The 13,073-nt window shown below is 36.6% G+C and overlaps 1 protein-coding gene across 5 annotated transcripts in view; it reads right to left on the bottom strand.

The window, feature by feature from the left end:
- PRRG1 (proline rich and Gla domain 1) overlaps window positions 1-13,073 on the bottom strand; it is a 109,028-nt gene that overhangs the window by 24,386 nt on the left and 71,569 nt on the right. For all 5 annotated transcript variants that reach the window (XM_025371958.1, XM_025371959.1, XM_025371960.1 and 2 more), the window contains one exon: window positions 3,589-3,749. In XM_025371958.1, the coding sequence (XP_025227743.1) occupies window positions 3,589-3,749 (161 nt within the window). The remainder of the gene's footprint in view (window positions 1-3,588; window positions 3,750-13,073) is intronic.

Raw genomic sequence — 13,073 nt, forward strand, 5'->3', positions numbered from 1 at the left:
GTATGTAAAGAAACTGGATCTCTCAAACACTGTTGGTGAGAATGTAAGATGGCAATTTATGCCGGGCGCGGTGGCTCAAGCCTGTAATCCCAGCACTTTGGGAGGCCGAGACGGGCGGATCACGAGGTCAGGAGATCAAGACCATCCTGGCTAACACGGTGAAACCCCGTCTCTACTAAAAATACAAGAAAATTAGCCGGGCGAGGTGGCGGGCGCCTGTAGTCCCAGCTACTCGGGAGGCTGAGGCAGGAGAATGGCGTGAACCCGGGGGGGCGGAGCTTGCAGTGAGCCGAGATCGCGCCACTGCACTCCAGCCTGGGGCACAGAGCAAGACTCCGTCTCCAAAAAAAAAAAAAAAAAGATGGCAATTTATACAATGACAAATTAGTTTGTCAGTGTGTTAAAAAAACTACACATATACCATACAACCCAAGAATTGTACTCCCAGGGACTTACCCCACAGAAATGAAAATGTATGTCAATACAAAAACCTATTAAATGTTCATAACAGCTTTATTTGTAAAAGCCAAGAACTAGAAACAACACACATGTCTCTCAATAAGCAAATGGCTCAGCAAAATGCTACTCAGAAACAAAAATGAATGAACCATTGATATACATAACTTGGATTAATCTCAAGAGCATTATGATGACTCTTTGAAGGTTCCATATTATATTATTCCATTTATATAACATTCTTGCAATGGCAGAATTATAGAGATGGAAACAGATTAGTGATTGCTAAGGGTTAGGGATAGTTGTGGAAGATGGTAGGTGTGACTATTAAAGGGTAGTATGAGGGAAAACTTTGTGGTAATGTAACATGTCTGCTACTTGATTGCAGTGATGGTTACACAAATCTGTACAAGTGATAAAATGACATAGAACTATACATACAGACTGTACCAAGGTCAGTTTCCTAGTTTTGATCTCACAGTTATTTAAGATGTAACCACTTGGGGAAACTGAGTAAAGGCTACATGGGACCTCACTGTATTATCTTTGCAATTTTTTGTGAATCTATAATTATTTCCAAATAAGATGCTAAAAAAATGCATGCATGCATGCATGAATGAATATAAAAGTTTTCCCTCTCCCCATTACATTACAGATATTAAAATTCCAAATCCATTGTGTGTGTATTATACAACTAAGCAAATGAGTTATTAATATATTGATGTTATTGGGTGCTGGAATTCTCATTGTAGAAGAACATCTATAAGGAATTTTTACGTATCTACAAATATAGAATGGCTGGAGGAGTGCTGAGGGGTTGGATTGGAATTGGAGATCAGCATAATGAATTAGTTATTTCGCATATATGTCTACATTTATACATATCTTTACATGTCTACATATAGACATATATAGAATTTGTATGCATGTATACATATATGTGATTTTTTTTTTCCTAGCTCTATTGCTGAAAGATCCAGAAGTAATGACATTCTGGTAGCAATGAGCATATTCTAGCTCCCAGATCTCAGTTTCTAAATATTACTCCTAACTAAAAGTAACCAAATGCCCACTGACAGATCACTGTACAAAGAAAATGTGGTATATACACACAATATAGTTTAGCTGTTTCCCCACCCGAATCTTGAATTGTATCTCCCGGAATTCCCACGTGTAGTGGGAGGGGCCCGGGGCAGGTAATTGAATCATGGGGGCCAGTCTTTCCTGTGCTATTCTTACGACAGTGAATAAATCTCACGAGATCTGATGGGTTTATCAGGGGTTTCCGTTTTGCTTCTTCCTCATTTTCTCTTGCTGCCACCATGTAAGAAGTGCCTTTCACCTCCCGCCTGATTCTAAGGCCTTGCCAGCCATGTGGAACTGTAAGTCCAATTAAACCTCTTTTTCTTCCCAGTCTCAGGTTCAGCAGCGTGAAAACGACTAATACAGTAAATTGGTACCAGTAGAGTGGGGCACTGCTGAAAAGATACCCGAAAATGTGGAAGTGACTTTGGAACTGGGTACCAGGCAGAGGTTGGGACAGTTTGGAGGGCTCAGAAGAAGACAGAAAAATGTGGGAAAGTTTGGAACTTCCTAGAGATTTGTTGAATGGCTTTGACAAAAAAAGCTCATAGTGATATGAACAATAAGGTCCAGACTGAGGTGATCTCAGATGGAGAGGAGGAACTTGTTGGGAACTGGAGCAAAGGTGACTCTTGCTATGTCTTAGCAAAGAAACTGGCAGCATTTTGCCCCTGCCCTAGAGATTTATGGAACTTTGAACTTGAGAAAGATGATTTAGAGTATCTGGCGGAAGAAATTTCTAGGCAGCAAAGCATCCAAGAGGTGACTTGGTTTCTGTTAAAAGTATTCTATTTTAAAAGGAAAACAGAGCATAAAAGTTTAGAAATTTTGCAGCCTAATGATGTAGTAAAAAAGAAAAACCCATTTTCTGAGGAAAAATTCAAGCTGGCTTCAGAAATCTGCATAAGTAACAAGGAGCCAAATGTTAATCCCCAAGACAATGAGGAAAATGTCTCCTGGGCATGTCATGGGTTTTCATGGCAGCCCCTACCCACCCCTATCACAGACCTGGAAGCCCAGAAGGAAAAAATGGTTTCGTGGGCTGGGCCGAGTGCAGCCTAGGGACATGGTGCCCTGAATCCCAGTCACTCCAGCCATTGCTAAAAGGGGCTAAGGTACAGCTTGGCCCATGGTTCAAGTGATTTTATGTTACTACATTTTAAAATTTCTCTACAATGAACATATACTATTTTTAAAAAGTAAAATGAATAAAATAAAACCAACAATGACTAAGCGGACGCAAAGGAAAAAAGCTGGAAGGGAAATAAAGGCCAACAGTGCTTTGTGATTGCATGATGGCATCATGGATGATATATTTCTTTCCCTATTTCTAACCCTGTGATTTGACTAAGATGTGACTTCTTCCTCTTACCCCTTTCTTTAAAACTTTTGCATCTGCTGCTCTTAAGGTATATTTAGTATCTTTTTAGCATTAAGTGACACCACTTGTTTGGCATCTAGGGTTATTTTCCTGCTGCCCAGGACTGAATCTTTACACAATGGCTACCTCTGGTAACAATTTCCAGCTGTGGAGCAGTTCTATAGAATTTTCACCCCTGCCTTATGCTGTCCCATTCCTGCTCTCCTTGAATAGCATATAGTCTAGAGTAAAGAGAAGTGAAGAGGAGTATTCTCGTGGAGTGAGAAGGTATGTCTGGATGTCTTTTCTTTTGTAAAACCTTTTAAAACACTATCATCATCCATTAGCTTCCTCCACACTTTCTCTGTAATTAGGCAAAGTGATGTTATCTATAACCTTCTAGAACAAAGCTTGGTGCAAATCAAATCCTTCCTACTTGTCAAGATGATAAATCCTAGCTCAGCAGAGTCCTATAGAAATGGGGCTTTCAAAGACGGTCCAGCACAAGGGGAAGTGAACCTAGCTCTCCAACCCACAGAATATTACTAATTAGATGCCACTTCCCGAGCTCCTAACAAAGGAATTTTTAATTGCTAGCAATGTACATAATTCAGGGATGCAGATTTCAAATATACATCAAAAAGGCAGGCAAATTTGGGCAAATTTTTTTAAATTGCCAACATACTTACAGTTTTTTCATTATTTTCAAAAGCTTCTCTTGCTTCTTCAAATGTACAGAATTCTTCTTTGCACTCACGTTCAATGTTGCCCTGTCTTATTTCTTCAAAAAACCCATTAGCTCTTGGGTAGCGTTTTAATACGGAATTGGCTTTTTCTCCCGTGAGGAAAACTAAAAAGAAATATAATAAGAAGCATAAAAATGTAATAAAAAACCTATGTGAGAAGTTGATATACCAGATGAAAACTGCAAGGTGCTCTTTAGAAAACATAGCCAACATCCTAAGCCTCTTTCGGTGAGTCAGCAATGAAGTAACACTCAGCTCCAAACCACTGTATCTGCTATCTTCTTCATCATGTGAGTATGTCCTTTCAATAGCAGTTGCCCTGGGCAGGGACAGTGACATAACTAACTATGTGATATTCAGACTTTAGCACATTCCTGCAAACCATGGGTATTTAAATATAGTAATAATGATAGCACTACTTATTCTCATTACTATAAGTAGATACCCCAAGGCATTCTGCTGATGGACAGCAGCAGCCAAATCAAATCCAGTCTCTAGATTATCAGTCTTTGTCCGTCTACCTAAAAATAAATAACACTTCAGTTGATCTAGTAATATAAACCCAGAGAGCTCTTACTTATATGAAAAGAATAGGTTTTTAAAAAAAAATTGAGAAGTTAAATTTGGCCATGATTCATTCTATGAAAATCCTAATAATAATTTGTTCTAAATGTACTTGAGTTAAATACAGTGTGATGCTTTTTAACACATTCAACCTCATTTCACTGTCCTTTAGAAAAAGAAAATTCTTCTGCATGATTTACAGAGGCATTTCAATATAAACATTCAAAATACATTTGTGAAACCATGTAAAATAATAAGATTATTTTATTTTAATAATAAAATAGATTAAATAAAATAATTAAATACAAATAGATTTTAAGTTCAATTTCAATTACATTTTTCTAAAAGAGTGTTGCTTGTTTGGAGAGACAAATATAATGCCACCAGAATTTCATCTCTGTTAATGCAAGAGATTAGAACATTTCCTAATTTATAGAATTCTGACATGAGAAAAGGCATATTACGGATCTTTCAAGATGCTAAAAAAGTCTACATTTTCTGAAAAACATTTTGAAGGAAATGAAAAACTTTAAAAGAGTTATGTGCTCTTTTAAAAATGACAATGACAGTCAGCAATGGAGTAAAGTTTTGCTTTGTTATAGAAATGAGTATTTTACTTTATAGAATATATGGACTTATTATTTAGGATTCTTTAAAGTATCCAAATTGATACCAGCTAGATGGCACTTATACCAGGGTGAAAACCATGATAGGCCTTCAATGAGTATTTCCTTCTGTACCTCAGAAAGGGTTGCCTTTATGACCCTTTATGAGGTACAGAAGGAAGGAAATTCAGAGAATAGATTATGATTATGGAATATGAATTCACAGATTCATAGAATATCATTAGAACAAACTTTAGAAAATACAAATTGTGGTAAGTGTAATGAAGGAAAGCAAAAGGTTACTGTTAAGTTGGAGAATAATAGTAAAATTTTCTAACAATGCTTCTTGCCTTTTAGCCGCATCAGAATCCCTGAAGGACTATCACACAGACTGCTGGGTCCCACTCCAGAGCTTCTGATGCCATAGATCTGAGGTAGGGCTATAAAATTACATTTCTACTCAGTTCCCAGGAAATGCTGCTGCTGCTGCTGCTGCTGCTGCTCCCATTACCACAGTTTGAGAATCACTATCCTAATGAGAGTTCCTTGGAAACATTCTGAGGAAGTATTTATGGAATGCTAGGGTTAACAAATTTAAAGAGATCTTTCACTGAATGACTTTTTAGGGTCCTTAATATATATTTAGTATAAACAGTCATGCATCACTTAACAATGTGGATCCATTCTGAGAAATATGTTAGGCTGTTTCATCATTGTGCAAACAGGACGGAGTGTATTGTCGCAAACCTAGATGGCACAGCCTACTAGTAACCTAGGCTATATGATATAGCCTGTTGGTCCTAGGCTATAAATCTATTCAGCTTGTTACTATACTGAATACTATAGGCAATTATAACAATGGTAAGTATTTGTATATCTAAACATTGAAAATGTACAGGAAAAATATGATATAAAAGATAAAAAATGGTACTGTACAGGGCACTTACCATAAAAGGAGTTTGCAGGGCACTTATCATAAATGGAGCTAACAGGATTGAAAGTTGGCCTGAGTGAGTGGTGAGCGAATGTGAAGGCCTAGGACATTACTGTACACTACTGTAGACTTTATCAACACTGTCCACTTAGGCTACATTAAATATATAAAAATATATTTCTTAAAAAAAATATTTTGGTTGGGAGTGGTGGCTCATGCCTGTCATCCCAGCACAGTGGGAGGATTGCTTGAGCCCAGGAGTTCGAGACCAGCCTGGGCAACACAGTGAGACCTCATCTCAAAAAAATTAAAATTAAATTAAAAAATAAAATGAAATGAAAATAAAAAGAAGGAAAATGTTTTTCCTTCTTCAGTAATAAATTAACCTTAGCTTCCTATAACGTTTTTACTTTATACTCTTTTTAAATTTTTAACTTTTTAACTCTTTAGTGATAACACAACTTAAAACACACATTGTACAGCTGTACAAAAATATTTTATTTCTTTACATATATCCTTATTCTATAAGGCTTTTTCCTATTTAAAAATTTTATTGTATTTTTTTACTTTTTGAACTTTTTTGTTAAAAATTAAGACACAAGCACACACATTAGCCTAGGCCTCCACAGGGTCAGGATCATCAGTATCACTGTCTTCCACATCCACATCTTATCCCACTTGAAGGTCTTCAGGGACAATAACATGCATGGAGCTGTCATCTGCTATTATAACAATGCTTTCTTCTGTACTACCTCCAGAAGAACTCGCTTGAAGCTACTTTATAGTTAATTTTTTTCATAAGTAGAAGGAGTTTACTCCAGAATGACAATAAATAGTAAATACATTATTAGCCAGCATCATAGTCATTTGTTATCATTTTCAAGTATTATGTACAATATATAATTGTATGTACTATACTTTTATATGACTAGCAGTGCAGTGGGTTTGTTTACTCCAGTATTGCCACATACACGTGAGTAATGTGTTATACTGTGATGCTATGATGTCAATAGGCAATAGAAACTTCAGCTCCTAATCTTATGGGACCATCATTGTATACACGGTCTATTGTTGACTGAAACATCATTATGCATGCATGTATTTGTAAGTCTCCTGAAACGGAACATGATACATGCATTTGTGATATTTGACTACAGTACCCTTTTTCAAGAGATATTTTACTGATTTAACAACTTCCTAGTCATTGGTCTTATTTATACCCTCTGAATTAACACGTAAGTCTCCTCCATATAACAGGCCAACTAATACAGGAAGAAAGACAGTAAATGGTTTCCCGTGGGACTTCTCTTTTCCAGAATAAACATGTCTTGTTTCTTCATCTGTTTGCCATAGAAAATGGATTTGAGTCTGCATCATCTTCCTCTGAAAATACAGTGACCTATGCTGAGTGCAATACTTTGTGTTTGGTCTGACAAGTGCAAAACTGATCAGGATTATCGGCTTCCTTGTTTTAAAGACAATACATATGCTAATGTGGTCTAAGATATCCGTGGGTTTTGAATCAGTTTTTCTGAGGATAAATCAAACAATCAACATTAATGTATTTTGAACTTTTAACAGAAGAAAGCTAAATGCTTCTAAGAGACAATTATTTTCTTATATGCTATCCAACTCAAAAAGGTGAGTCAAAGCAAGCCACTAACTCCAGTAACCAGAAAGCAGTCTAATTTAGAAGAATAAGCAATTGGAAGGTAATATAGCAGGACACAAAGCTTCTAATCCAAGTCTAATCAAGTTACCAAGCATTCCATAATCATCTTCTATGTATTTCTTGTACTGGGCGGCAAGGTAATATAATACTGAGAACTCTACATGGATTCAGTTGGCAAGTAGATTTTATCTCACTTGCCAAATCCAGTCCATTAGAAGATATCACTTAAAGTAAGAATCTGACCTGTAGGAAAGATACTATTATAGATTAGTTATGTCTGCCACATATTAGAGAACAGGAAGTAGTGGCAGAGAATTTGCCAGTGCTCATCAAAGTACTTGGAAGCCTAATGGACCCTAAATGATGATACCAGAACTAAATTATTTTCTTTTTTGCCCATGACACAGCCCTCAGGAGATCCTGAGAACATGTGCCCCTAAAATTAGAATTTTTTAAAATGTGAAAACAAAATAAAGGAGAAGGTGGCAGCTTTGATCTCTAGGATGAAATCAGACTACCTCCTCTAAAAACATGGGGCAATTTCCAGGATGCAAGGTCTTGCATTAGGACATTTAACTAAAGCCATGATGTTTGAAACTAAAGTTGATCACTTCCTTAAATTGAGTGATCACTTCCTTAATTGCCTCTTTCTCCTTAAATTGTGTGAGTTAAATTACAGCTATCAGGAATCATGTGCATGCCTTAATGAAGGATTACATGATGTGACAAGTATACAGAATGTAAATGTGCCTTGAGAACACAATACTGGGGTGTTATTTAACACACGAAGGTTTCCCATTAAAGGAAATAAAGAAAAACCTAAACTTTTTTTCTGCAGATTCAGTTAGGAAACACTCTTATTAAATATTTCAAATCCAAGGCATATTTACACATACATACACACAAAATAAGTATATTTATTCAAAAAATGTAACCACTTTTTCATAATTTCAAAATAAATAAGCTCTCACCCATGCTTTATCTTCAAAAGAAAATAATAAAAATAAATGACATAAGTAGATGCAACAAGTCACAAAGATGAGTAGCAGGTGACCTCTGCCCTCAAGGTTCTTCAGTGCAAGAGGTAACAGAGATATAATAAAAGAGATACACAAAGAGTTCTATTGTAAGACTGAACATGATGGATGTTCAAGGTCAAAAGGCAGGCATATTTCTGGTGGGTGTGTGTGAGTTTGTGGTTTGGATGCCCTAATTTATTTATTTATTTATTTACTTACTTAACTTATTTATTTATTTATTTATTTTTGAGACAGAGTTTCGCTCTGTAGCCCAGGCTAGAGTACAGTGATGCGATCTTGGCTCACTGCAACCTCTGCCTCCTGGACTCAAGAGACCCTTCCACCTCAGTCTCCTGAGTAGCTGGGACTACAGGTGTGTGCCACCACACTCGACTTTTCTTTTCTTTTTTTGGCATAGACGGGGTTCTTCCATGTTGCCCAGGCTGGTCTCAAACTCTGGGCTCAAGCCATCTTCCCACCTTGGCCTCCCAAAGTGCTGGGATTACAGGCATGAGCCACAGCAACTGGCCATAGGTGCCCTATTTTTGATATAAAACTATACACCAGCAACAGTAGCAAGAACATCAAGAACAGAGAATGAGGACTTTCTACAAATGAACCTAGCATTCCATATCTCTTCTTCAATGCAAAAGTCAGGGCCTACTGACCTATTGTGCAACCCTGGAGTTATTGAATTTCTCATGGGAACAAGGTTAGTCAGAAAAGGAATAAAGACATTATGGCATTGATTGGGGGAGCCTTGTGGTTGTTTTGAGTAATGTATTTAATCTTACTGATATCCCAAGCTTGTTAAGTAGTGTGCACTAGTTAGAAAAAGGGTTGTCAGAACAAATAGTTATGTGAAGAAAACAAAAACCTAAGTGTCACTTATTCATCTGTAAAACTGAAAAAATAGCACCAATCTCAAGTTATAAGTTATAAATAAGTGCTTTGCTCAGGGCTTGAAAAAGAACAAATTTACAATAAGTAGTAGTGTGACTCACTGTCACTACCATTGTGGCAGTTATTCCGTGAAAGAAAAAAAATGATATTTATCAAGTTGATAATAAAAATACACTTAGAAAATATAGAATAAATAGGATTAACTTGCCGTGAGTCTGTCTCCTTAACTTCAGGAATGCCTGGGAGTTTGGTCTCCTTGGTCAAGTCTGGTATGAAATGTAGTAGCTTTACAAAGTGCTATTTAATGTCTCAAATTCGCTTGGAGGCACACTGTAGTAGCTTGTCTGAACTATTTTTGGAAAACATGTAGGCTGACTGCACCTGACTAATTGATTACATAGTCTAGTTTCAGCTACATGACCAGTGGGATATCAAACATCTTCTGTAAATGTGTGCCTTAGCTCCCAATACCAAGGTTATCTTGCACATATCTTGGTGGTTCACAATTAGAAGACAAATGTGTCCTGTGCAACTAAAAATGGCCTTGTGAGTGATCTCTCTCCTGCTGTACCATACCTTGAGTCATTATTAAAGCCTTACGAGAATATACCCCGTAGAATCTTATAAGTCCTTTCAGTTAACCAATGCTGTATAGTTGCTACAATATACTTTTATGATTCATAAATATTTTGGGTATATCATGAGATTTTAAAATTTCAGAACTTCTTCTCAAGAAATGGTCGAGAAGTGGTCCTTATTATAAGAACTTGATACTTGTAACAAACTTGTGAGGAAACAGCCTTTGCCATAATGTATATGCTTGCTTTTATTAACTTCAACTTTGGTCAAATATATGTTGATAGCTTATCATCACTGAAAGTTTAACAACAGACCACAAAGAAGCTCTTAGAAAGGATAGATTATGGAAGAAAAATTACATACATGACAGGTATGTATGTTTAGATAATCATAAGTAACTATAACAAAATATGCTTTATTGAATTTTAGGTTGACAGTTTGGGTGGCTATTCAAGGTTTTACATAATCACTACAGATATGAATGACAGTAATACCTCATTTATGCAGAAATGCAAAAGTTGCTCAAATAAACCCATTCTCATGAACTTAGAAACAAGAGACAACCAAGGTCATGCATTACAACTCACCTGATGCTTTATCTACAGGGAAACCTCAACTTCTTACACTAACCAAAGGTCAGTTTCCTCTATGCATGTGCAGGAGCCTGGCTCCTGAGACTTCAAAGCCTCATTGCACATGAAAACTGGAAAGCAGAAGGGACAGGGTGAGCTGAACTAGATCAACATACTGAAAGCAAACAGAAGTGAAAGCTAATTAATCTGAAGGCAAGGGAGAAGAGAGTCAGAAGGTTCTTTGGGGGTTAGAGTAGGATCTAAACCCCAGCACACTGACAGCTCTCAAGGCTATAGACATCAATGATTATGTTTATCATGGTGAATGTGAGTCACCAATAAAGGGCTATATGATGTTCAGGATAATGTTCAAGGAGGCAGTAAATTATATAATCTAATTTAGAACTATTTCTATAAAAATATGGTTTTTAAAAATATTTTAAATCATGTTTAAAAAGGTAAGCATCCGCAATCTGCAAAATATATTTGCTCAAATGGAAAATTTCTTCCCAGTGTTGTATAAATGTTGGTGTACTAGAGACTAAATCTACAGAGTCCACAAACTAACCAGGAAGCTGATTCCTTTTCTGAATAAATCTCTAGTAATCTGGCTTAACTGTAAATTTCTCACACAAGACTGTAGAACATGCAAAACTCTCTGCTTATTCAAGCCGCCTGTTTATCACATGAAAGCTGCCTTTTGAGATATGTTGCTGAAGTCTAAGAGAGCCAATATCTATTAACCATTTTCACCAACCCTGTATTGAGGCAAGTGAAAGTATAGGATAAGGAAAAAGTATGGTATGGTAAAAAGACCCTGAATTTGTAGTCAGGATATATGGATTCCTGTTGCAGCTCTGGCAGTAAACTGGCTCTCTGATACTACATTTGTTGCTTAATTTATCTGAACGTGTTTCCTAATTGATGAAGCAAAGGTGTTGGATATGATTTCTTAAGTACTTTCAGTTGTAACCATAAAGCGTTCTAGGGCGGGCGCGGTGGCTCAAGCCTGTATTCCCAGCACTTTGGGAGGCCGAGACGGGCAGATCACAAGGTCAGGAGATCAAGACCGTTCTGGCTAACACGATGAAACCCTGTCTCTACTAAAAAATACAAAAAAAAAAAAAAAAACCTAGCCGGGCGTGGTGGTGGGCGCCTGTAGTCCCAGCTACTCGGGAGGCTGAGGCAGGAGAATGGCGTAAACCTGGGAGGCGGAGCTTGCAGTGAGCCGAGATCCAGCCACTGCACTCCAGCCTTGGCGACAGAGCGAGACTCCGTCTCAAAAAAAAAAAAAAAAAAGAGTTCTATAATTGGAAAGAATTTCAGAAAGTGGGAGTAGTGTATCGGATCCAAATCCCTTTGGGATATTAATACACAATTATCCAGCCAAGCAATCACCATACCCCAAACCAACAATAGACAAACAAACAGAGAAAATCAAAAAAGCACCCACCCCACCCAATCCTGTGCTTAGCTTTATTTTTTAAAAATCTTACGAAGTGTCAAACTCATAATTCTTTGTTTTCTTGCTTCTAAGTCATTTTGATACTATTATTCAGTTGTGCCTGCTGCCTTCAAGCTTTTTTTTTTTTCCCTGCTAAAATAAGTGTTAAATAGGTACTTCTTATCATAGACTGATGGAAACAACTTTTCCTAGGAAATCAAAGTCTCACACTCTGAAGTGACATTTCACTTACTAAAAAACAAAATTAGGCAAACTAAAAAGACACTATTTAAATCATCCTCCTATTTTAAGGTGGCAATACATACAATGTCCCCATTTATTTCACCATTGTTAAATTATTTCTGGAAATTAAAAGTTAACTTTTCATAGCTGATATGTTTATAATAATTCAGAATTTATTGTATGGTGATGTCCATGTGCCCAACCAGTTTTGCAAACTTATAGTTTAGTATAGCATATAGTATATGTTTACACAGGAATGAGGGAACTGAAACCCATTCAAAAGCTCATATATTTAAAAAATAATTCGAAGTTGCAGGATTGAGCTAGTGGGAGTGGGGAGACTGAGAGGAAAAAAAATGATTATTAATATATTTAATACCTAAAATCTACCCCCTAAGGACCATATAGTAGTTATGATCATTACCTAAAACTTAAACAAATCTGTAGTACCAGAGGCATACAATGAAATACCAGATAACAGGTAGGTTTCCTGGAAAAAGTGTGGATAATATGCCAGAAATGGATTTCTATATGAGAGATGACAAAAGAGGTAATGTGTGTCTATAAAGTCAGTATTCTTTAAAAATAAAACAAACATGGTTCACACCAGAGTGACACTATCTATCTCAGTATGGTATTCGTAAAAGCCAAATTTTAGGGCATACATTCAGATATCTCTCACCTAATGATTTCATGCTTTGTAAGGAAAAAGGACATAGAGAGAAATGGCACAATATATTCTCCCACAGAGGAAGGCAAAAGGGGTTTTAAAATTTATAACTTTGAAGGGGTTTTAAAATTTATAACTACTTCTTATCAAAAAGAATTCTTCATGAAATGGCAGATTACAGCAATCAAATTAATAGCAATTATGCAAATTGATTTAAAGGCAT

This window comes from Theropithecus gelada, chromosome X (assembly GCF_003255815.1).
Source record: "Theropithecus gelada isolate Dixy chromosome X, Tgel_1.0, whole genome shotgun sequence".
In the NCBI taxonomy this organism is placed as follows: domain Eukaryota; kingdom Metazoa; phylum Chordata; class Mammalia; order Primates; family Cercopithecidae; genus Theropithecus; species Theropithecus gelada.